At 40.6% G+C, this 27250-nt stretch overlaps 1 protein-coding gene across 1 annotated transcript in view; it reads right to left on the bottom strand.

Moving 5' to 3' along the window:
- Positions 1-346: 346 nt before the first annotated feature.
- Positions 347-27250, bottom strand: part of MRPS6 (mitochondrial ribosomal protein S6) — a 47400-nt gene continuing 20496 nt past the window's right edge. Inside the window, exons 2-3 of the mRNA XM_086617927.1 lie at positions 14013-14152; positions 347-956 (exon numbers count right to left, since the gene is read on the bottom strand). Of these exons, the coding sequence (XP_086474053.1) occupies positions 776-956; positions 14013-14152 (321 nt within the window). The 3' untranslated portion in view covers positions 347-775. The remainder of the gene's footprint in view (positions 957-14012; positions 14153-27250) is intronic.

The following is a 27250-nucleotide window of genomic DNA, read 5'->3' as shown; positions in this document are numbered from 1 at the left end:
TGTCATCTTTCACATGCATTACATTTTCCTCCTGTTTTCGAAAGAGCAAATAGACAGAATGTACGTTAAGACCCTTTGTTCTGACGTTTTTCTCAGTTTGAAATGTCCATCTGGGTCTAGCTGATGGTAAAACAAAGCATCTTTTATTCTTCTGTTCATACATAAGCATGGTTATTCTCTATGCCACCTGGAAGCCTTTTTTATAGAGAATAATTTTTTACCTGTACTTTGAACAGTTATTACCTTAAAGAAATAAGTATGACGTGTCTTTTGGCAGTGTAAGTTATTTTTTCTTGTACTTTTTCTGCTTTTAAAAAAATGAGTCAAGTTTTATTTTTAATCATGCTTTTATTACCTTTTTCCAAAAACAAGCAAAAAAACCCACCCTCCAACAAATCACATCTTACACTGCTATATTTACACTGTAGACTTCTTAATCTCTTATGTAAATATACATATTCTGAAGTAATCTGTCTTCGGAAGGGAATGCTATTTTTAGCATTCTGATGATGGACAAATCTTCATTATCAATGTAACTCTCAAAGAGAAAAGAAAATCAATTTTTAAAGCTGTCAAATATCAAGATAAGCATACAGATTGTCTATTCAAATTATTTTAAACAAAAAGAATCCTCATGTTACAATAACTCAAGATAGTGTACTATACCACACATATCACATGGTCAAAACTGATTATTTTTGATGGACATTAGTTATCACAATTGTTTTCCAAAGCAGGAATAAAAAAGACTTTTAAAAAGTTTCAAACACGCTATTCACTTCTTCTTGGCAATTAGTTTATCTTCGTAGTCGACTGGGATTATGCCACTGCATTCTTCTGTCTTTGATACAGGATGCTTTATAAAAGCACGTTTAATTACATCAATATCACGTCCTAAATGATCCATCATGGTCGATACAATTGAAGGTGGGCCTTCTAAGTCTATCAAAAAATACCTGCAACGAGAAACATACACACAATAATAAAAAAAAAAAAATACCTGTACTGCAACAACGTTAATTCAAGTAACTGTTCTATGAGCTTTCTTAAATTAAACTTTCTAATTTTTTCTGACATCTTGGTAACAGAATTGTTTGAAATAAAAGCTCGGTACTATCTTGATTTCAAATAAGAAAAGTTCAATTGAAACAGGCTGAGCCTGAACTTTTTTTTGTTGTACAGCACTGCTTACCCAAGGAGATTAAAGAGAGCTTACTCTTCTTGTACCTATTCATTCATTTCCACACCTTGATTTGAATAGTCTTAAAAAAAAGGTAGGGTGGCACATTCATTCCAGTTACAACATGCATCCTCCTCCTTCAAATTCACGACATCATTTTTTTTGGGAACAGATGCCAGTGTGAAACACCTCAAGCTTATATACATACAGGCACAATTCTTCCTTTAAAGGTCTGCTTCGGAGCTGAATGGTAATGGAAAACTCCAGTACCCTCAGAGGTGTACTGCACCTCATGGGCCCCATTTCAGACAAGGGACATGACTACACACTAACTTAATCTCAGATATGCAAATTCACATACCATCTCTTAATATGACATGTACCTTAAATTCATCAGCAACATCAGGTCTGCTTTTCCCGCAAGTTATGAGCAACTTAGTGCCAGCCATCACACTAATGCGAAAAATGAGTGAGCCATGTCACTGGCCATCCCTCCTCCCTTGAAATGCTGTGAATGAACCAGCATTGTCAACAGAGCTGTAACCAGAATACTTTTTAATTACTTTGTCTGCATTTGGCATAGCACTAACTACAGTATAGTAAAAAGACACTGCAACTGTCTCAGAAAGCGTGCTGAAGAGAACGAACCACTCACCTCGTTTCCAAGGTAATTTAAAGGCTAAATGCACAGCACAGCACTTCCCACCTAGCTATTTCATCTCAATCTTTACGCATCATCTTATTAAAGCTTCCCTTTTCTCCTAGTCCTCTCAAGTACACCTCCTCACGAAGCATCACTGTAACCTGAAAGTGATATCCTGTAAATGAAGTCATATTATCCAAGCAGGACCAAGATCTGTTTGATTTAACAACTGTACGTAACAGAGAGGACTTTGTTCCACAAGAAGCATGGATTCTTACTAAGTCAACTATAGCATAAGCATCGCACTTCACAGTCCATCTTCGTAAAGGTAATCTTGAATGGTAAGTCCCCGAGACCAGAAGTGGGAGTCTGAACAGCAGATGAGGTCATCAACAACAGAGACACTCATGTTCTTCATGCTGCACAGAGTTCATTTTCGTCCAACTAAACGTGTTACACTAAGTAACACCAACAATATCACACACAGAAGAGATCCATCAGGCCAGAAATTACTCAAATAGCACATGCTGGATTACTGCACAAGGGTGGAGTCCACCCGTGGAAAACATGGTGAAGAAGCTTCTCCTTAGCCAGACATCCAATGCTGAAACTCTTAACACAGACCTCTATGTTAATAGTCACAATTCAGCTCTGGAGTCTTTTTCAGAAAGACCAGACCGAAGCACTGAATTCTTGTATGTGAGGGGTCTTAGGACAAAAACATCTCCCCGCAGCTCATGCTGAAGCAATGAGTCCTCCAGAACAGATGCCCAGCTGGTGCAGGCTGTGGCCGAGCATCGTTGAAGCCAAGGGACCAGTGCCAGGTCACGTCAACAAAGGTTCTGCTCCTCTGACTGCAGCAGGGCTACCAAGAGTTACAGGAGTAACTTGCCTCAAGAGGATCTGAAAGAACTCTGGTGGGCTCAGTCCTCCTTTCAAATCCTCACAGGCTTCAATAAGGAACAGGATTCAGCTTAATACATTTGGAAAATTGAACTGCCTACTGTTTTCTGGCCTCTATAATTAAGAGATGTCACCCCGTTAAAAGTTTAGGCAGAGAAACAGTTTTTAAGCTTGGACAATTCATTAGAAATACTGCAGAGCAACATCTGAGGGATGCACACCCTTTAAAAAGGGAAAGTTGTATTTTCTGTTAAAGCCATTAAAAGCCACTGGTAAACTTAACAGACGACACTTAACTCTTTTCCTCGGGAAGAAGTCTTCCAAATCCCCTCACAGTCGCAACTAACAGAAAGGAGGATGGGGGCTGACACTCCCACTGGTGATCCACCACCACCTTCATGCCCCCTTCCCTTAGCAAGAGCATTGGTTCGTAATGCAAACCATGCTCTTTGCTGCACCGTTTCAGTCTCACTTCTCCAGAATTTAATTTCATTTCTGCTTGCAAGTCATATGCTGCTTTTCATTGTGTTCCTAAAACGGCAATAGTTATGGGTTTTTTTTTTTTTTTCCTCCAAAGGCTGCTTTGCAACTTCGTGCTTTCTCTCACATTAGCAAAGGGTGGAAATTTCCACTGACGCACTGTTGATAACTGAAGGAGAAGGGGGGGATGGGAGGATGAGCTGTTACAGCATATCTTTATGACTCCTCGCAGAAAAGGTATTTTATCTGAGGATACAAAACTGCAGTAATTGGGGACATTGCGAGTTTTAAAAAACAACCACCAGTCTTCAACGTTAACAAGCAACGACTGCCTTCCTGTGCCAAAAAACAGAGAAGAGGGCCAGCGTAAAAATTATTATTTCTTCATTAAAGAAAGAGAAGAAATTAACAGCTGTCAAAGCAGTAACCAAACACAATCGACAATGCAAACCCTGAGGAGATCTAGAACCCCTTTCCCCTCAAATACAGACATTTAGATCAACTGTCACGAGGCCGTGGGGTTTTTTTTAACCCACCCTCAACAAGGCATGCAGCAACCTTAATTTCAGCCAGTGATCTGTGACCTGATACACAACGCTGGAGCTACTGTTTGTCTAGTAAACAAAATCAAATCCCAGGGAGACTTAAAGATAGGGAAAAATACAGGAATGCAGGAGGGAAACCACCGCATTCTTGCAAGCAAAAATGCAAAAGCATTTTGGCTCTCTAGGAGTCAGACGAGTCATCAGGGGAGAAATGCAGGAAAATTCCACTGATTCACAACGATACCACAGTTATTTTTTGTCATCCTGCTTGACTGTAAATAGAAAGATGATTTAAATACGGGAGAGCAGACGGAAACATATTAAAACAACGCATTAACTGAAAAAAATTTTAAAAATAATATGATCTCAAATAAAGGAGAATATGTATTTGCATATGTTTTTTTAAAAAAAGGCAAAAAATCCAGGTTTCATTTATCCTTTTTAACATATTCAAGTCAGAAATTGTTTGAACCTCGAGTCCTAAGGATACTCAGATATTTTGCTTTCAAATGGACGGTCTAGGACTTCAAAGAACACTGAAAAGCACCTGGATCAAAACTCACTTTTAAATCCTCGTAGAATACGACTCTGTCAGCCTGGGCAGCTGAGAGAAAAGCACATGTATGATGGACTTAGAACCAAGGCTGTGTGGTCCTGTGGTTATGCCCAAAAAATGTCTGTATACTTAAAATTTCTCCTTTACATAGTGGCAGTGAGTTTATGTAAGCTTCCCCAGTGGGGAGGTGGAAGATAGAAAAGAAAGAGAAGGTTCTGACAAACAGGTAGAGGTGAAGCATCGAACAGGGAAAACAGGAACCTGCCTGGAGGAAAGCAAGCCATGGCACCCACATGAGGGCAGCTGGACATTCGTTCTCATTAAGGTAAAACTATATAAATGAAATTGTTTTGCTACCTGAATGATGACTACATCTTTGGGACCACTGTGTTGCTCTGAAGAGAGGTAGCTTACTTTTCTCAACTCTGGTGGCAGATATCCCTCCCCAGCAGGGCAGGTGGGCAGGTTCATGCTCAGAGGGATTATCATTTTGTAGCTGGAAGGACTAGTACATGTGTTACTTTTAGCTTTTAAAAAACAGGTATGGAGTAGATAGATGTTCCTGGAAATTCATAAGGACAGCAATTGGGAAGTACCAGATCAAAACCAAAACCTGGCACCTTAGTAACTAGACAATGACATAGCAATGACACAAATAATACATAATGAGCAAGTACTTGTGGGAAAAACACATTTTATCATCCACAGTCTTCAGAAATGTCATTTGCCAAATTCTATACATAGATGCCTGTTATTAACCTAATTAAATAATGGAAAGACATTTTGCAGCATTGCAGAAAAATAAAAAAAATACTGTTACACTGCAAAAGAGAAACCAGCCTGACATGTCTGGAGTATCTGAAAAGTCATGCTCACTGAGAAGCATATGAAAAGTTTGCAAAACTGTTATGAGCAGAGCTGAAGTTACACAGAGTATTCATTCTGCTTGTGTCACTTCTCTGCCTTCTGTATAATTCACAGCCTAAAACCCACCAAATGGTGACAGATTCCCATCCGACCAAGCCCACTATTTAAGAGTGGCCATCACATTTAATCGATGTGCTCGTACAAGGACGCTATAGAATTTACTGCATCAGAAAATGATCCTGGTGCCTTAACACCACCAACTGTTGCACTGGGCCATTTCTACTGAAAAGCACCAAAATTGCAAATTGCACTCCCACAGATAAGGCGAGGGGGGGAAAAAAAAAACAACACATTTCAGGGCTCTGATACCTGAGGCACGTGTACACTTACATGCATGTGCATGTAGACAAAAGCATTTTAAGGAAAAGTAATGGTTCAACTCATCAATGAAGAAAGCCCCATCTAGTGGAAGAAGGCAATCAATTTAGCAGAAAATACTATAAATGTGCATAATACTCAAATATTCAAACTGGTTTTGTTCTCATTCAAGTGCATGACAGACCCAGAGCTCCTTTTTGCTGATACAGATCAAGAAGTTCTAAAATCTGGACAGAAACAAACAGCACAGGTTGTGCATTAGCTATAAATTTAGTTTGGTGGTTTTAAGAAAGAAAAGCTCGCAACCCTTTCCATCTGTTTTTCTTTCCTCCTCTTTGGTCTTCAAGAGCCATGAAAATCATCAAGAGAGTGAAGCTAAACTCGTTGGCACATTTATCTGCAAGATGAAGTCCTTTAACTATACAATAGTTTGTCTTCTACTAGGAGGTGGGGAGAAAGAAGGGTTGCCAAAACTTGCATACCCTCCTGAGAACAATTCTGATGGGTAACTACTATTTCACTCTTACAAATAAAGTAAATAAAATTGTATCCAGACAGTGTGGGTTATTGGAAGACAACCCAGCATCTCTTGTCCACTTGGAATACTACACTCCCACAAGCTGCTTAAGTTGTGTAAGTACAGTTCCTAAGCTCAAATACTTTATGGAAAGAGGAAAAGTTTGAACATGTACTGTAATTTACATAGACACGTTTCCAAAATATTCAAACCTCTTAAACAACATGATGCTCAATTACTGAAATAGTCTTCTTAATAACGATTCCTTGTGAGTTGGGTCACTGAGGCACCCAGAAACAAGCGTCGTGCTCTCTCTTTCCCGAGTGCACACTTTGGCAAAACAATGTTATGTCACACGCCATATAATGAAGGCAAAACACAAGGTGCTCTTGCAGGAGGGCCAACTGTTTCAGACCCTAAACCACTCAGAGGAGGCGGGAGTGATTTCTGGGAAGACCTGGATATCCTCCAAGGGAGGCCTACAGCCTTCCTGACTCCTGATCTCATTAGATGCTGTCAGTACATACCCTGTGCTCCTCAGTAGACCCTGGCCATCACCAGGGTTCCTGCACACCACCTACAGAAAATTTTCCATGCATATGTTAAGATAAGCTCCCAAAGTACAATTCAGCAAGAACAAAAGTAAGACCTGAGTTTGCTATTTCAAAGAACAAGTGGGCTGATGAGATAACTGGGAGTGAACAGCAAAACAAAAAGATTAAAAGACAAGCAAGCAAATAACAAAAGAAAATTGCCATCTTTTCAAAATCAAATTTGAAAGGGAAAAAAACAACAAGGCAATGAAAAACTGGCAAATAGAACATGGAAATTGTTATGAATAATCAGAATTACACGCAGTTTAGCTGGAGAACTCATAAATAAAGTAAATGAAATAAAAAATATGAGGAGAAAGGTTTAAAAACATTACTGTACTACAGGTAGATTAAATAGGGGAAAGCACACACATACACAAAAAGTAGAAGGGAAAGGCCACAGTGCTCTACTGATTTACAAAACCATACTAAATCTGAGCACTGGCCAGGCTGACATACATCATCTTTTCTACAATAGAGGTAATGAAAATAAGAATGAAAGCAACATTTAGGAGGAGAACAAATAAATAAATCGCCAACGACAAATCTCTAGGAGATAGCAAGATAGATACCTTTTTTTAAACCCCAGTTACACCTGGCCACTTTCTTCTCCCCAAAGGCCCCGGCATAGCTACTTCCAGCTCAACAGATTCCTAGTCTGCAAAAAGTTTGAGCCATTACCTTCTCAAAGGAGGGTCTGAACCTGATTTCTTTTTTGTTAAATATCTGTTTTGCAGCTACCCCTGTACCATCTCCTCTAAAGTAAAAATATCCTACATAACAACCACGTCCCCCAAACCATCTCCTTTATCCAATGCCCTGAAGCAGGAAGTGTCACAAGCATATGATTAAGGCATAGCCTGGCAAGGCCAAAGAAAACAGGTGCGCCACAAAGTGCAAACCCACAGACTGTGCTACTGAGATCTATCATTTTACAGGCAGTTGCAATATTCTCCAGTTTAGCACTGACCAAATATGCAGCAACGGCTCTGCAATGTCATCACCCAGCCCCAGTCTGGACCTTTTATCTGAAAGCTGCTTTGAGGGACTCATTGCTTCTGTATCATCTTAAACAGCAAACAAATCCAGAGTTTAACATTCCTGGGATTCAAATACTAGTACACACCTTATTTAAATCAGTTCACTCTTGTTTGTTCCAGAAATAAGCACCTCCTAATACAAGTAATACAATATTTTAAAAATGCATCACTGTGCTAAAAGTAATTTAAATATAACTCATTAAAATCAATAAACAAGTAACGGCTAGCAGAACAAATGCTTGGCACAAACCTTTTGCTCATTAGGAGGTAAAGTTGAGAATCCTTATGTACGTTCTTCCACTGTTTTTTCAGAGACATGGTGGCCATGGGCAAGTCACACAGGCTCAATGCCTCAACTAAATTTACATACCTAACCCCCACTGAACCAACATGTCCTCGTCACATTTTATTCATCTATAAGACAAATAGTATTTGTTACAATTTTGTGTGATGTTACCTTAGTCACATTCTTAAATACTTTCTAAACAAAATTTTAATGTTCTACTATGACAATTAATACCATAAATGTGAACTAGTAGCTGCTTCAACTTCAGTTTAAAATATCAGTTAACCCGTGATTTAAAAGTTTGATTATTTAGACGTATCCACGCAGCTCCTGAAACATACTACCTTCATAACTAGTTAAATGCAAAAACTGTCAATATTAGGTCTCTGAAAAAAGGAGGGTGTTTTCTGCCAAAAGAGATGCATTTAAGAGAAAGGCCTAACTTTGTTTTAATATACCCCAATGCACATGCACCACCTGCTCAGTGAATATAATTTTCTGAGAAGAAACGAGTTAATTATACGTATGATCTGCGGTCTTCAAAGCTGCCTGGGAGAGTAGAACGACTCATTCCAGTGACAGCTGTGGGCCGCAACCCCCTATGGCAGACTTTGAAAAAATCTCAGCTTTACAGATAAATTGGCAGTAAAATTCTCATTCTCTGTAAAGTCTCCTGGATATTCTTAAATTTGTAATGCGCCTGTAACGCAGTGTATCTGAGACAGATGATGCCGAAGCACTACGGAACTCAGAGGGGGAAAAAGCGCTTTATTAAAGAGACAACTATCCTCCCTATCGACCTATGGATATGTATTTTCCAGTTTAGATCTTTACTGTTCACTACAGACACTACCAAAACCTGGCTAAGTCCAGCAGTAGTTTGCTGTGCACATCACATTTGTGTGTCCTTTTGCTGTCAATCGCTCCATTTTAGGATATGCTGTATATAAAATCTTGAATTGCATTTTAAAATGGAAGTAACTAAATGAAGAAAATGTCCAGCAAAAATGTGGGAGAAGGATGGCTACTAGGCATGCACAGAGCATGTCTCAGTTGACCTATGAACAGCTGGCGCTGCCCTACTGATCGCCCTTGATTCAACGTTGAGACACACAGCCTGGAGAGCTCTGGGAGTTCTGTAAGGCAGCAAAGCTAGATCACTGCACCGGTGAGGAAGATTCCTTAGCTTTGGTTTTCAGGCAAACACACCACACAGGTCGGGGGGATCCCATGCCATTCCGAGTGACAGGAAAATGGTTCGTGCAGTAGTCACTAGAACAAGAGCTGTCTCTAAGGGACACACTGTTAAGCTGTGACCCACGCTATGACTATTGTATCGCACTAATTTTCATAAAATTTGTTGCTACAAATATTGTATTCCACTAATTTTCATATAATTTACCAGCCAGGAGGTCTAAGGAAGTAACAGATTCAGCATACATCCTACGCCCCTGTCCTCGTTTCGACTGAGACAGCACTAGTTTTTCTCTTTGGCAGCTAGAAGAGCTCTGTGTTTTGGATTTAGTCTGGGATTTGTTATGAGAAGAATGTTGATAGTGCACTGATGTTTATAGTTGGTGCTGAGACATCAAGGACTTTTTAGCTTGCTGTGTTTTTGCCAGTGTGCAGGAGCATAACAGGCTTTCAAGGGCTCCTGGAGTTCCATCTCTCTCTTGGTCTCTTTTCAGGTCTCTCACTTGTCCAGGATTGTGTTGTCAGGACTTAACTGTTTCAGCATCACTTGCCAGGACTGGACAGGTGTTGGTCACTGAATAGTGAGCAACTATGCTGTGCATCACTTGTTTGTATATATCATCATCATTATATATTTATTTCACATATTATTATTATTTTATCATTATTACTTTTGATTTTATACTGTTATTATTAAATTGTTCTTATCTCAACTCATGAGTCTCCTTCCCTTTTCCCCTTTAATTCTCTTCTCCATTCCCCGGGGGTGGGAGAGGGTGAGCGAGCAACTACTTGGTGTTTAATTACCCGCTGGACTAAACCACAACATTCCCCAACCATCTACACATTACTGGAAAATAAATAAATTAGGTGAAGCTCTGCTAAGAATCACAAAGCTAAAAAAAAAATAAAATTATATATATATTAAGAAAGTAAACAAAAAACCCTGAAATGAAAAGCTTTGGAAGATCCAACACTCCCCCAAGACACACAGTATCATTTGCACTCTCACAGAAGCCCTCTCAGTTAACTTCAGAAAAAGCCCAGGCTAAGGAAAAGGTGACACACTCTGTGCTACTTAATACTCCACACCGATTTGCTAAGAAAGGGGACACAGACAGAATTAAAAATTGGCCATAAAGGAGAAAAGATCTTAGCACTTCTTTGTATGTACAGGTGTATGTTCTGCTTCGTGAGGTATTTTAAAAGCTTTTTTCTTTAACTTTGTCCTGTTGAAAAAAATTATTACATTTTACAGATGCTGTAAAGTAGAACTGACCGATTTTATAAGGTGGATCAAGAACTGACTTTTCACTTCCTATTCCTAGATTATCTTTAATATCCTGAGCAAGTTGTTCTCCAGACCATAAAATATTGGATACTATATCAGGAATCCACCACCTAAACACTGAACTGCAATTTCCCTAGCAAAATCTACAGAAACACAATTCTCCCACATTGTGAGGTACTGAAACTGCCTTCTGCTTCCCCTCGTAATATCTCATTTCACCCGAAATTGAGTTCTCCAATTAAAAGCACACAAAACATCTATTTCCTGTAGTACCCTCTCTCAATCACTTCTCCCTTTCAAGAAGTCAAGCAATTTAGCGGAGGGAATTGCCACATTCAAACACAGAGGATGCAAATTCAGGGCAAGTAGAATGACTGCTGAATACTTAAGAGACACTTGAACTGGAAGGTGGAGGAGGAACAGTGATGGTGACATTAATCTGATGGCTTCCTGCCTGTGTTTCAAGACATGATTGCAATTATTTGCTACTAAAACCTTGCCTCATTCAGAACACAAAATAGATCTGCTCTGAGGACTCTGCAAAAGGAACTACAGGCCAGTCAGTCTTATCCCTGTGCCCGGCAAGATCATGGACAGATCTTCCTCGAAACTATGCTAAGGTACAAGTTAAAAAAGGAGGTGATTGGTGACAGCCAACACAGCTTCACTAAGGGCAAATCGTGCCTGAAAAATTCAGTGGCCTTCAATAGCGTTGGTGGATAAGGGAAGAGCAACTGACATTGTCTACCTGAACTTGTGCAAAGCATTTGACACTGTCCTGCACAACATCCTTGTCTCTAAATTGGAGAGATGTGGATTTGACCAATGGACCACTTGGTGGATAAGGAATTGGCTGGATGGTCACACTCAGAGAGTTGCAGTCAACGGCACGATGTCCAAGTGGAGACCAGTGACAAGTGGCGTTCCTTGGAGGTCAGTATTGGGGCCAGTGCTGTTTAACATTTTTGTCAGTGACATAGGCAGTGGGATTGAGTGCACCCTCAGCAAGTTTGCTGACAACACCGAGCTTTGTGGTGCAATCAACATGCTGGAGGGATGGGATGCCATCCGGAGGGACGGGATGCCATCCGGAGGGACCGTGACAGGCTTGAGAAGTGAGCCTGTGAGAACCTCATGAAGTTCAACAAGGCCAAGTGCAAGGTCCTGCACATGGATCAGGGCAATCCCAAGCACAAGTACAGGCTGGGCACAGAATGAATGGAGAGCAGTCCTGAGGAAAAGGACTTGGGGGTGTTGGTTGATGAGAAGTTCAACATGAGCCAGCAATGTGCACTTGCAGCCTAGAAAGACAACCATATCCTGGGCTGCATCCAAAGAAGTGTGGCCAGCAGGTCGAGGGAGGTGATTCTCCTCCTCTACTCTGCTCTGGAGAGACACCACCTGGAGCACTGCGTTCAGCTCTGGGGCTCCCAACATAAGGACATGGAGCTGTTAGAATGAGTCCAGAGGAAGGCCACAAAGATGACCAGATGGCTGGAGCACCTCTCCTATGAAGACAGGCTGGGAGAGTTGGGGTTGTTCAGCCTGGAGAAGAAAAGGCTACAGGGAGACCTTCTAGCAGCCTTCCAGTACCTAAAGGGGGCCTACAAGAAAGCTGGAGGAGGATTTTTGACAAGGGCCTGTAGTGACTGGACAAGGAGTAATGGCTTTAAACTAAAAGAGGGTAGATTTAGGTTAGACCTAAGGGAGAAATTTTTCACTCTGAGGGTGGTGAGGTACTGCATCAGGTTGCTTAGAAAAGTTGTGAACGCCCCATCCCTAGAAGTGTTCAAGGCCAGGTTGGATGAGGCTTTGAGCAACCTGACCTAGTGGAAGGTGTCTCTGCCCATGGCAGGGGGGTTGGAACTAGATGATCTTTAAGGTCCCTTCCAACTCAAAACATTTTATGATAAGGGGGTTATAGTCTACAGATCCCCTCGTCCTGCTTATTAAGTAGGTAATCTGTTGCAGTAAATGAGTTAAGCTAGTTTACACATCTGAAAGATCCCCTGGAGAAATGGCTTCTATTCATCTCTGCTACATAGTTCTTGTGATGCTGGTTAGTCTTCTCCTGGCCTGGTTTCCCTGTTGAAGAATCCAAGACCTAACCTGCAGAAGCACTGCCACCCATGCCAAGTGGAAACTGTCATCCAATGTGGTGAAATTTACAGAGTCTTAAGAATGTTAGGAAAAAAATAAATCTAGAAGCTAAAAGTCTCAAATTCGGCATCCAAAACTAGTGGAACTTTGTCCCTCTGCCTTAGCTCCCCACCTGTACAAAGACAGTAACACCAGCTCCTCGTTCTGCTGAAGCGGTCAGAAAAGATTTTAATGTTCATAAAATACTTGTAATCCAACAGAAGGATAATGTAATTAGTAATTCTGTCTTGAGATAAGGCTTTGATTAGCTCCCATGTGTAGGCAACAGGACTTAATGCTAAAATGCAAAACTGGCAGGATCAAGCTATGTTTTGAAGGACATCATGGAGCAGGAGTACCAAGACAGCCACGGCCACAACGCCATTGCTTTTGGTTAAGTAACAGGCACGTGGTAGAGATTTTCTTCCCTACCCCGTCTGTCAGTCTGCTCTAACTGGCAGCTGTCACCACTCCCACTTTGAAGAAGAATGAAGAGGTCCTCAGAAGAGGGAGAGAAACTGTGAGTCACCTCGCGAGATGATCCAAGAAAGGCTTCATAAAAGGTGCACCTCCGGAGTCACTTCGCCTTCCCCAGTACCAAAGGGTAGGTAGGCAGGTTGGCCAACCATCCGATTACACGTAGTTGCATTACAGGGATTATGAGGAGCATGTAGCTAATTGTTATTTTGATTACTGCAGGGAGCCCGTGCAGCATGAGTTGCCTAGCAACATTTCTCAGTCCTTGCAAGAGCCAGCATCCATTTCAGAGGTAGCCTCGAGGAGCAACAACACACCGGTGTAAGCGAGCCTGGAGTGCGATCCGCAGCACCTTCCTCCAACACCACGGGGGAAGCATGACATCCGAGATGCCAATTCACAGCTTCACTTACATTTATTGTACTTCCCGTAAACCACACGGTCCTCTCTAACATCCTTAACAAAAACCGTGTTAGAAACACAACCAAGTCTTACAGGATACACATGGCAATTAACGTTTAGTTCAGATGCATTAGAGGAAAAGAATCGATCCTGCCAATTAGCAACCAGCAGATTAAGTAGGACTTTTATCAGTAAACAGTCTGACTGGCTTGCAAAACAGTTACATAAAAATGACATAAAATAACGTTGTGTACATCGGGGAAAGTAGTTCTGTAGGCCTGGACTCAGGCTACTCGTAACACAACTAAACACCACCAAAAAGCCGACACCACACAGAATCAAAACAAAACACTTGAAGCAGAATGCACTCATGCACACATGGCCACGCACCATCTTACTGAGATCACAGACATTATGGCGTACTCCCGAAAACCACACGGAAGATCAAACAGTGAGAGTTACATACGTACATTTCTAACGGAGCACTTAAAGGACTTTAAGGAAAAACACATCATGCATACCCTCCTCTTCTGTGGCGCTCGTTGTGCTTGGAGATTTTGTAAGGTAGCGACCTTTCTCCCAGGTTTTCCAGGTTCCTCACAATGGCTCCTCTCTCCATAAGAGCCTCAACAGTGCGCTTCAGCACAGCTGCAGTCTCAGGCTTTAAAAGCACAAAAAAAAAAAAAAAAAAAAAGAAGATAAAGTGGGAAATGTACACAAATCTGGTTATTCTTACTATGTGATTAGAAGGGACACCTGTACTTGCACAGCTCAGTGTTGGAAGAGATCATCCCGTAACCCAGGAGGGCAAAGTGGAAGCAGAACCAGACCTCCTCCTAAGGAAGAGAATGTTTAAGAACAAACAGCCCATTCCTCTGAATTATGGCAACAGCAAAGCTTCCACAGATTTCAAAGTCAGGCCCCAACAACAACAGGAAAGAGGAAATAGTTTATGGATTTAACTCACCTGGTATCACTTTGACTGACCCTTGAACAGGTGTAAGTAAATATATGTGGCAAAGAGCAATTATGAATTGGCAACAGTTTTAAGGTCCCTGGACCATCGATGCTCATTAATATTGTTCACCACAATATTTAAAGTCAACAGTGTGTGGGGAACAGTAATCCATGGCTTGCTACAGCGACAACAATTAGGACCACATTCATTTTATATGGTCATTTCAACTGCACATGCGTAGCAGATATTTGGACCCCTGGCTACATCACTGCATGTCTCATTACTTTTGCATAGCTGACATCCAAGCATTTTTAAAAGTTAAGGAATTGACATGCAGTAATTAGTCTAACATGCAGAGATTTCACTCCTTAGAAAAACAAGTTTGAAGGACAGGCAGCCAAAAAACAGTAGGTAAAACAGATGCAACGTTTTCTTGCTCATTGCGTATCAGAGCTCTTTAGAGTGCTGAATCATTTCAATAATGACACTCAACAATATCTATGAAAATGTTAATAAAGTACAAATTAGAATGTTTTGAAAACAACTGCAAACTTGTACGCTCTCAGCAACAAGAGGTATCTTAAGAAACGGATCTCCTACAGAAAAAAGAAACTAAATGGATGTCCAACTCAATACAAACCAAACTGTATAGCTTTCTTCCCCACTCCTTGCAACGTTTCACATCAAGATATATTCCCAAGTCTACTTGTTCAGTGAGATGGCAACAGTTGTAAATGGAAAAGTAATGAAAGAGCTGATTTTCAGCTTTATTCAGATTTTATTTTGTTGAATCAGACCACCATAATAATTTCACTGTCCCTTCTCAGCCAGAAGAAAAAACTTGTGTAATCCTTCAATGATGTTGTGTGTAAGTGCTGGTTTCCCAAGTGTAAGGTAAAGATGTACACCTTAGCTAAGAAAAAGGGTTGTTTAATGTCCAGATCTCCTAATTGAAATTGGTGAAACAGGCGTACCGGGGCCTCACAACATGTAACGGCAGTTCATACTCTGGTGTGTGAAATTTCTCTTTCATTTTCCTGAGGATACAAGGTGATATGAAAGAGCCTCCAAAGGCAAAACATAGATATTCAGCATATGATGTTTTGTAACATTGACTGCTTGCTAAAGGACCTGAAGTACAGATGGCCAGAAACATGCCCTATGGCAGTCAAGAGTCAATCACGGGATCACACCTACTGCTCCTCTCTATCAATCGGAAATTTTATCCAGCCCTCTCCAGCTGCATAAACTGTTTGGGAAATTTATTTCAACACAAAGAACCTAAACAGTTATAATGTCAGCAAAAATGCCTGCACTTTTTTTTCAACATATGTTTAGATCGTGTGGTAAAACAATTATGGGGACCAGACAAGTATGTTCGCACGTGAAGAAAAGTTGCTACCTTGCCAAAGTTCTTCAATGCATCAAAACTATTGTTTCTCACAACAGACAAATACTAAAGGTATCTCTTGTCACAGTGTAAAAAGTTAGGATGAAGGGCTTAAGAGATTTTATGGATTACACTATATTAATTTAAATCACATTTTTGCTTAAAATCAGGAATAACAGTATTTTTCAATTTACTTAGGATGGCTGCCTCCACTATCACTCATTTTCAAGTAAGCACCTTTCATGCTTAGGACCTCCTTCCCAAAAGCATTTGCAGAACTAATTTGGTCTCTTTGCAACGCCATTTGGCCTCTTGCCACAAGGCAAGCTGTTACCACAAGCATTACAGGAGTCTCAGTTTCTGAGATTTCCAAAACTCTTTCAAGCTTACCTGAAACAACAGTGTTTTCAAAACTTAACAAAGGAGAGCCTGACAGATGGACAGACACAGCACAACTATACAGCCCTTTGCTAGAAAAATAACATAAAATTGATTCTGTAAAATCATGCAGGCACATGCATGTTGATGCTACAGCTGATGATCCTGACCACGTTAATACTTTCATTCCCCCCTTTAAATCTATCTTTGTCTCCCAAATACTTCTGCATACTAGAATACTAGATTCAAATATTACAGAGTATCCCACCAATGCAAGAATTTTCTTCCAAGGTTGGATTCTTAGTCTTTTCTATATGCTCATATATGCATCATGCCCATGTGTCATTTTGCCGTAGTAGAAAGTGTTCATTCAAACTTCTGCTATTGGAGAAACATCAGTAACAGCAAGAGGGAGGCAACAGCTCCGTTTTCCTTGACCCCAAACTCTCCACACGTGCCAAAACACAAGGGGCAAGAGGGGAGCAGAGGCTCTTCTCTCAGGAAAGACTTTCCCCATGAAGAATTTCTACCCAAGCTCCTTATGGCTGTTTCAGCTCAACTTACAGGTCACGAAGGTGTGAGAAGCTGGCCCAAACTCTAGACAGGTTTTATGCTGCTTCTATCAACACGCTCAAACCCATCTGAATCAGGAGCTACTGGTGAGACTCCCTCGTTTGTTATGAAGCAGTAGCTTCACACCAACGAGCCAAAAAGTAGGGTAACAGAGCTGCTAGTGATATCCACGGTTTAATGCTGTAAGAACCATACTAGAAATCTGGCTTCAAGAAAGAAGAGATAAACAAGAACTACCACGTGTGTGAAGCAGGCATTGAGGTATTATTATCTGGAAGGTCTTGCCTTTGAAACAAGAATCTGACACTGACCATTGGAATTTTACTTACCCACATAAATACAGGAAATGAGCAGTTTTAGGAGAGAAAGGGCACCTAACCTAACAGCTTTAATATTTTGTGGACTGCAGTGCACCTCCAGTGCTTCCAACCCTGGGCTTGAAAATACACTCTTGGAAAACAATAGAATCTGCCATTCAAGTCTTCTCCCACTGAGCCTGCTGTGCATGGTCAGGTTGCAGAAGGCCCCACGGTGCTCAGACAATTATCACAGAAGAAATCTGTCACGTCAATGAATAAAAATACTGTTAAGTTTACTGTTGCTACTTGTCTCCCACTCACATAAAAAATGCTGATCTGTAAACAGAGCTCTGTTCAAACGAGTTCTTAATTGATTGAGACCTTCAGACAAACAGCTTGTGTCCCGCAGTGGAGTTGTCCGACTTAAATCTGCATGGTTGCTAAGAAGGGTAAGTTAAATGTTACTGGGTATATTATGGTATTGGGTACTCTGCATCCCTCATACCCTCAAAGGACACACAAGCTTTTTGTCTCTTTTATACATGCCAACAGATCAGCACATTCCCTGAGTGGCTGCATGTCCAACATGATGTGCAGTTTCTAAACACAACGAAGCCTAAAATCAAGTCCCATATACTTAAAAACAAAACAAAACAAAAAGAACAAGAAAAGAAAGCCACAGATTTCTACATTAAGGACTGTAAAATATTACGCGTTTTTGCAACCTCCCCACTTGCGGACGTACTTTGAAAACATAAACTAATTGTTGGTTTTGAAAGCTTGTCACTGTAATCCCTCTCATTCCTTCTCTCCAAAAAAGATCATGGTTTACCATAGCTTGCCTAAAGCCATCCACCAAACTATATATAGGCTAGCCTTTGCTAACCATAATATCCACAGACACAGGTTCCCTGGTTCGCCTCAGAGCCAGACCAGTTGAGGACATAGGAAATGGTATTGCCTGGCTCCCAACCCAGGAGCCACAACATTTTTTCCTGAACAGCCAGCAGTAATTCCAGCACCACAGATGTGGGGAAGCAAAGATAGGAGAGAGGGGAGCAAAAAGGAGAAAATGGAAGCTAGTGCCAGGAAATCCATACTGGAGAGCAGGAAGCACTAGAAAGAGCATCTAAGCCCCTGGTATGTAATTCTAGCTCTTGTTCCTTTGTGTGCACAGTCAAGCCAGAGACTTTTCAACTGGCTTCACCCTTAGTGAACCCGGTGAACTTTGCTAGTGAACCTGGTTCACTGCCATTCGGCCACAAGTAGTTACCTTGTTCTCAGAAACACACAGCCCTTCAGACCAAACCAAGCCATGGAACGAGGAGAAGGAAGGTGAGTGCAGACTGTCAAAGGGCTTTTCCTTGGAAAACTGCTCCTGGAAGAAGTAACTGAAGGACTATTGTCTGCAGATCAAAATTCCCCACTCCTCTACCCTGACACTTTTTAAGCTTGCAGCTGCCCAGAAGAAACACGTCAACTAGCATGTCAACCCTGTATCTGCTGGGCAAAACAATCACAACGGAGGTACGCTACAGCACATACTGTCTGTGTATCGCTGGCTTCCTCCATGGAGGATCGCTGCGGCCACATTTACCAGGAGGCTGCACCACCAAGGAGACCTCATGCAGCTGCTGCTGATGCCACAGTAACTACACACATCAAGATCACCAGCCACCTTTCCACAAAGAGTCCAGTTCAGTTTATTTAAAACTCCGCTATTCCCATGTGCCCAGAAGTTGTTCATAGTCCCAGGTGTCAGGCAAACCACAGCTGAATACCATGCCCTAAGCGCTTCCTCCATACCTCTGGCTTCTCCCTTTCTTCTCATCAGTCTTCCAGTTTATCATAATCAGCACCCGAGCGAGCAGAAAGCTGTGTAACAGACTTCCTCAGCATCTTACCAGACCGTGCAAATGGAAACGGACAGGGGTGCACAATCCATTACTGCCCAGGATCAAAGCCACAAATGCATGGTAATAACCAGCAAGCACTGCAACGCAGCACTAAGTAACCTCTTTCTGAGGGGAAGTTATTATATGCCATCAGCGTGAATAAAAACTACAGCACGTTTTTTATCAGTCATACAGAACTCACATGGCAACTACCAAGTGTATTAAAAACAGGTGAACAGAAAAAAAATGGCAATACTCTGACAGCAAAGCATCTGCTGTTCTACCAGAGGCCAAGTGGACATGAGCTCATCAGCCACGGAGCCGCAAAGAGCAGCTTGGAGACAGACCAAAAACGTGGCAAAAGCTTATAAAGCTTTTGTACTGCTTATGTCTCCTAAAAACCAAGGAGCCACCTGCCCAAATCCTAAAGGGAAGGACAATGCTGTGGCTGGAACCAGAGACATGTGAAAAGACTGCACCTCTGCTGAATTTTCCATCTTGTTAGCTGGCCAGAGGGAGCTCAAGAGAGGACAGAAGTCAAAGGGATAGAAAAAACAGAACTGGTTAAAAAAGAAGCCTTCTCAAGCCACTAAAGCTCCTCCAAGAGAGTCTTCGGAGAGAGAAAAGGAAGCAGACACCAAACAGTTTTACAGCTAGGACTGTACTCAAGTTCTTCTGGCCACTCATTCAATTCAACAGCAAGCATTTAAAGTCAGTGGGCACATCTCCTTAAATTATAAACAGAAAGAAATCCATCATAATTAGCTTGATTATCCCTTCAATTTAGTAAGAGTAAAATAAAATTACGTCTTTTTTTGCTTGTTAAACAGTTACAAAACGTTGTACTGAGGTGGAAATCAAAGAATGCGAAATCTATATTTAGAAGAAAGCTGCAATTCAAAAGCAGCAAAACTAAGGGGAAAAAACAACTCCTTACTGTCATTTACAAAATAATAAAACACTAGAAACTTATTAGTGAAAACGATAAAAAAAACACACATACATTTGTGATCTAGCCAAGATCAACATCGGCATAAAAAAGAATAGCTTTGCAATGTGAAACAAGGGAAAGTTGGAAAGAGTCATTTAATTGTCACACCCTGTTTTAGTACACAAGACGACACAGCAAACAGAGGAAAAAAATAATCAGCAGATTAAGAATGGCCAAAGAAAAAATTAGTCCTAATATTAGGAAAAATCATAGCCAGGTGTACAACATGGCTAGTGGCAGGGTTGTTCGTCACCTGCCTAGGGAACAAACTTGAACTCCTGGTGAAATATGCAAAGCTGCAATTACTATAAAAGCATAAACAACAAGGAACAGCAGTCCTAAGTAGGGTACAACCACTGAAGGATAGGTACTATTTAGAAAAGATCAAAATAAAGACAAAAGCAGTAGATGAAGTGAAGAGAAGTCGTGGGAGCTATGCTGCACCCCTCCTAGAAACGGCCTGTGTGTGACGGATGGCTGCAATCAGGATGTCTGGAAACTGAGCAACGAAAACATGAGGACTCTGGATACCTTCCTGGAAGTTCAGACTCAGGTAAGGATGAGGAGGGATTGGTCTAGGAAAAGCTGAATGTAGCGCAGCATGAGGTAGGAATAGAGGTTTCTGTAACTGCAACAGTACAATTGTCCAGATATAGAATAAGGAACAAACGGGAGAAACGCAGGTGCTCCTGAACATGAAAATCATTTCATATTTCCATCAAACATTGATTGAACAAAAAGGTGTAATACTATTTTAGAAACAGATTTGGCAAACAGTGAGAATTCACCAAAAATAAGTTTGGGGGAGTGATCAAAATTGACTCAATCTGAATGAAAAATAACGCCCTATCCTCAAAATAGATCTTTAATTAGCATTTTAACAGGGAATAAGCCAAGGAACTAGCAACTTCACCTGATGTGAGTATGAAGCCCAGGCAATTTGATGCAGAAGCAGCAGCAACTTTTAAAGTCAAAGTGATGGTAGTATCTCTTCTGTTCCAAAAATCTTTCTTCTTCAAAGAATCTAAATTCCGCAATGTATCTTTTTCTAAATTCAGTATTTAAGATCAAAGGAAATTATTAAAGGTACGAAACTGAGCTAAAAAATAAGCAATACAAGTACCCAATAAACATGAAGTCACAGTTAAATTAACATATTAGTCTCAACACTGAACATAGATGAATTTAATTCATTTTAGAGTTGATACTCTTGATCATTTCTAAAATGAAGTCTAGAAGGTGCATTGTAAGTCTGAAATAAACAGCTAACAAATCCTCCACGATTCAGGGCCATTTCAAGGGTTTATTACTAGGAATAGTTACCGTAACAATTGGCCACAACTTCAGAATCAATTAAACACCTTCCTTAAAAGTTCATTTAGAAACTTAACCCTCCTTTTCAACCACACTAAATTATAATACAGACTTCAGTGTAACATTCCTGGTCAGCTAAAGTCGACTTACCAGAAACTCGTTAAGACAAAGCTTACCAGAAACCACAATTAAGTTTTGTTCCTCTCATGACTTCTAGATCTGAATACATTTAATTTACGTATTCATTAAGCTTAAATAATCAAAAGCGGAAAAGGAAAAAAAAAAAGGATGGAGGGAGTTATTTTCAAACACCTTTTCTCCCTGGCCTTCAAAATGCATGCATGCACACACACATACAATTCCTGTTGTTTCCACACCTGTTGTGTTTAAGATGAAAAACAGGTGTGGAAACAAGTCATTCCAATGAAGAGAACAAAAAGATAACAGTAGAGCAGAAAGAGGGGAAGGCAAGAGGAAGATGAGTCTTCTCCAATCTTGTGATACAGAAGCTGGAACCACAGCCAAGAAGCCAGTGCTTCTTTCACCATCTCCATGCTTCTCACTGGAAAACCTCTTCCTTAGCACATCGCGAGGTGATACCTGGTTGCAGCTTGCCAATTTAGGTCATCAATTCCTCCCCTCAAAGCAATGAGCTGCCCGTTTTAAGACACCCTAGAACTTTTTCTGACTCCTCAAGCTTTTGGACTGCAATTGCCCAACCTCATGGATCCACCTTTAGAAGACCCTGAGATAAGCAAAATGTAAAGCCAGACCTAAGCGTGCAACCTAGTCTAATAAAGATCTGCATCTAGCAACCCTTAGATAAGTTTAAAAAGGAAATCCTACACATGACAGTATTCTTAGATGTATTCAGGATTTTAACCATGACAGGGAGCAGAAGTTTTGCTCTTTTTTCCTCCCCATCTTCCAAGATTACAGCTGACTGTTATAGTTTACTGCTTTCTTGAGAAAGCTGGTTATGCCTCTTCTGGATAAGCGGTCTTTTGGTGCAATTTTACTTAGTAAGATGTTTAATATGACATAATTCCTATGAAAAATAACGTATACAACCCCACACTAGAATGAAGTTGGAACTTAAGTTTGGAAGCTTACTTCTCATGAATATCACCTATACTATCAAATTTCTCAAGACATGACTAATTTTAAGAATTTTAATTCTGGATATGATCTCTGTTCTCAAATAAGCTTTCTTTCACTCTTCTCTAACTCAGCCTGGTTTCCATCTCCATACACTGTGTGTATGGCTCCCCTAGTGTTTTCTCCCTCATTTTCAACTTATTTTCTCTTATTCTCAACTTATTTTAAGCTTTTCTATTCACCCACATATTTAACACTAGCTTGGAAGACTTAACAGATGTCGACAGAAAGGGTCCAAAAGTGACGGCTGCTATTCCAAGGCAAGTTGAAGCCCATCATCCCCTTGCCCCAAGTGTTCGAAAGAAAAAAGCTGCCTGAATGCGGAGCTAACCACGCCTTCAGCTGCCCTACACCTCCATTCACCAGCTTCTCTGCAAGTTGGGGAAGGGACACAAATCCAACCTGTTACCACTTGCTCCCCTGGATGCTTTAGGGACAAAGTCAGTGGTATTATCAAGAAGGAGCAGGGCTTCGGTGTGTTGCAAACACTATGCAACATGACCGGAGCTCACAACCCAAGCCTCCTCCCTGCCACGCGATACTGAGCCCAGTACTTTTCCCACAGGGAATAACTCGCTGTCCAACACAGCACACATGCAGGCAGCTCCAAACCCGCAGAGCTTCTTCTAGTGTAATCGCTCTGGGCACGTTCGGCATTTTTGAAATCAGCTTTCACACCTCTAACTGTGGGAAGTCTGCGCAGTGGCAAAGGAAACAGGTGCTGCGTGGCTCCCAGAAGACAAACACTAGTTTGGTTGAGTCACAGCTGCGAAGGCTAAACGCAGCTAATTTTTACATTCTCTGGGTTGAAGGCTTCCAGCCTTGGAGTGCCAGCAACAGTCCAGCCTTGGAAGAAATAACTGCAACTGCCCAAAGCACCCATGGTAGCAGTCGGGCTTTAGGATATATTCCAACCAAGTCCCCAACACTCCAGACCCAGGGTGTAACAGTAGCACCACCCAGACTAGTCTAAGTCACTGAAGAGCTCTCATCTATGAGACACATCTTTTAAGGACTAAAGATCTGGTTCCTAACATGTAGCTGTTACCCTCATCATGCACATTCCTACTACCATAGAAGAACAAAGAAGAGTCAGGACTAAGAAAAAGCTGAATGTGGTTACTAAAAAACTTTCTAAAGAATGTGTGAGGACACACATAGTCATAATTTTTAAATTCTCATGCTTTTGCAGAAAAGTAACTATCTTTGGCTCTGAACCAGAACAGTGAAAGTCAGACTGTTTCCACCATCTGGTGTGCACAAGTGAGAGTGAACCTTGGCAATTTCTTGCTCAAATTCTCCTGCATACTACAGTGTATATACTGGGATACTCTAACTTACAAAACTAGTTTCATGGTTCAGATAGGTATTAAAAACAGTTGCTGACAATTTAAAGGGTTGTAAGTGTCATGAGCATGAAGTCAAATTGTCACCTTGTTCCTATCCGTCTATTAACACCTCAAAAACAAACCCACATCAAAAAAGCAAATCACTAAGTACAACCTGATTGAACGTGCTTGTAAGACAAGCAGGAAGAATGCACAAAGCTGAAACCTCCTGGCTTTTTCACTTTTCTGACACGAGAACATGCACAGGGCAAACTGGGACAGCCACATGCAAGGAGGGAGAATTCACTTCAGAGCCAGCAGGCAAAGAGTACTCATTACCACCATCTCCTTGGGTTTTTCCAGTGAACCCTCAAAATAAATACTGCTGCAGCATTTATTGAACCTGCCCACAAGCTGCCCGGGCCAGGACTCCACACCCAAAGGGACTCTAAAGTCTCAAACATCAGCAAATCAGGGACCAACAGTCTTTGCTAACTAATAGAAATGGAACCAGCTGGTGATGATCAGGCTTCTTGAACCTCTGTTAAAACTGATGAAACGGAAAGCGGCTCACTGAATAACCACTTAATAAACTAAATAGATAACTAATTAATTAACAGCTAACTAATGAAAACACAGGAGTCCCATCCCCTCCTGCAAATCACAAATCCAAGCTTAAGTCTGCAGGCAGGAAATTCTGCTTATTTTTAATTTCAAATGCAAAGTTTCCTCTCCAAAAATGTTTTTTATCCATTCCTTCAACAACCAACAGCAAAGTTTCCACTTTTCTTTTACAGCACAGCAGCAAAAGAATACCAAGAATAATTTTGATGAATGCAGCATTTCCTCTGCCGCTGAAAATCTGGGTTTAGCGTCATTCTGTTTTTGCCAACATCCCACCTCAAAAAGCACATCTTAATCCCCAATCCACAGGTGATTAAACATCAGGCCTGCCCCACTCCTTGCTGCACCATCATCACTGGACAACAAAGTCATCAAGATTCACACCACGCTCTCCATGGCTAGGAGTTCAAATATGTCCTCATGGGGGACGGGGAAGTGGAAGACTCGTGGGCCTCTCGGAGGATTTGGGCACCAGGACTGATTTCTAGATCACAATCAGAAATAGATACGTGACAGACACCAAGGCATCCAGGCTGGGGCAGTCCCAGAGGGATAGCCAAGCACAACTGGAAGTATTTAAGGACACTCCAGAATCAAGTAAGAAGGTGCCTGTCCCACCAAATAACTGGTTAAGCAGCAGCTGAACAGGGCATTTAAAGTACGAAAGAAAAAAAGAAAAAAAAAAAAATCACAATTTTACACGATATCCAACAAGGCTGCTCTGCTAGGTAAGGGTTCACCCAAATTTTGTTTTGCCTGCAAAACTGTTGCTCGGCAGGGTGCTTCAGGCAGCTTGCCTTGCCCTGCCAGCATCCCCAGCTTCAGGTCATAGAAAAATCAGTCCAGCCCACCCCAGCCCCACCTCCCCACAACATGAGTTGGACAAAAGTTTTTGTAGCCACGCTTTGCACCCTCATGTTGGATCCTTAAGTTCTTCTTGCAGTTTTAAAAAATCTAGTTTGTTGGTCTTTTTTTACTTCTCTAACCAAATATCCACACTCTGCTTCAAGAGGTGTCTGCCTTTTAATAACCCAGAACACGGGGAAGTATCCTTATATGTAGGGATGGAAGGCTTACTACAAATAATACATACGACAATTATGGACAGGTTCTCCAAAATAGCTTCACAAATATCTATTGTGTTGTTTGTTTTTTTTTTCTCTATTTTTATTGAAACTTTGTACAGAAGTTTTAAACATTTCCATACAATACTTTTAGACAGGACAAAATGCCATGGGGTAAAGGAATGTAAACTGCAAGAAACACAGTCTGAAGTATCCAAATACTCTCTAATAAGAGTTTTAGTTTGAAGACTAATGCAATAGGCAAAATAATATGCATACAGTATACAAAGAACAGTATACACAGGGCCAGCAATGCTAACTATGAAAATTTTGCATCAGATTTACTTCAAAGATTTATAGCAATATGATAATTCTATACACTAGACCAAAATTAATTTATCATACATCGTTTCTATGACAAAAAGCTTGTCATTAAGGACAGTAGCAACTTACAATATAATTAAGCTGTATTAATCTCATTAACACTTCTAAATCTATATTCCTACTACAATAATTTTTTTCAGTATATTGTCTTCTAAGATCTTAACAGACCTTTAAATAACACTTTACCAAAAGAAACCTGGATCCATTATAGTGATCTTATCTACATGCCCATTTGGCTTATTTAAAACAAAAACAAGGGACAAAGAAAAAGGCAGGTTTCAAATGCTATATGATATCATTTGGTTTTGGTCTGAAATGTATTTTAGTTGAATAGTTAAAAAAACAAAAAGGCAGTTCATTAACTGGTATTTTATATAAAATCTGAAGAAAAATACAACAGCAACAAAACCCAAAAATACTTCACAGATAGCTAAAAAAACATTATATCAGAGATACAAGGTAAAGCAGCATCACTTTTGACACTGTGCTTTAAAAATAAGATGAATGAAGAGACTGCTCTAGTGATATTAGAAAATTTGCTTTCTTCTTGAAGAAGACTACTAACATTTTGCACAGCAACTATTTTTATAACCACCTCATTTAAAAACGTGTATTCATAGACACAGAGAATTGTCATATCATTACCATTTTTGCTCAAAGTGTCTGACTTTACACAGTGAAACTGATAATGCTAAGTGTCACCAGATGTCACTATACCATGAATTCAATATTAGAACAGAAGTGAAGCAAATGCCTTTAAACCAACACCATAAAAGAAATAATAGAAAGTGTTTTGTAAACAAAACAAACCACTTTGCAAAACAAGAGAGTTCAGAGATCTCACAGTGAAATCAGAAATCCTAATTATATATGTTTACATTCTAGGACTACTCTTTACCTTAGGCCAATTAAAGCACATTAAACCATTTAATTATATACAAACATTTTCTTTAAAAAAAAAATTTAAAACATTGCACACAAGTCTGCTTTTTAACATCACATAACAAGGTTAGTTTTATTTTCAAAACAATTACAGTTAAGGGCACAGAACATACAGAATACCAAATTAACAGATGAGTATTTTTGCTTCGCTATACATGCTAAATCCAAAGATTTCCTCTAGAAAGCGAGAGCTTAGCAACTCCAACTTCTTCCACGTATCCTGTTCTCTGAAAGGGAGCATCTCCCAACACCTCCTTTATCTTAGGATTTAAAAAAATATATATATAAAAAAAATAAAGCTGTACGTTTTAAAGTTGTAAGCATCTTCTGCTTTAAGTGTTCGCACAGAGATCCTTTCATGACTCTGCTCGCTTCGCTGTAACCTTGTGGGAAATAACCTTTTCACTACTCAGCTACAGTACTCTCATGACTTGCATCAGAAGTCTCATGCTGGCCCTTCT

Source organism: Tauraco erythrolophus, chromosome 1, assembly GCF_009769465.1.
Source record: "Tauraco erythrolophus isolate bTauEry1 chromosome 1, bTauEry1.pri, whole genome shotgun sequence".
Lineage (NCBI taxonomy): Eukaryota > Metazoa > Chordata > Aves > Musophagiformes > Musophagidae > Tauraco > Tauraco erythrolophus.
The sequence above is the reverse complement of the archived record's forward strand: the minus strand, read 5'-3'. Positions and strand labels throughout refer to the sequence as shown.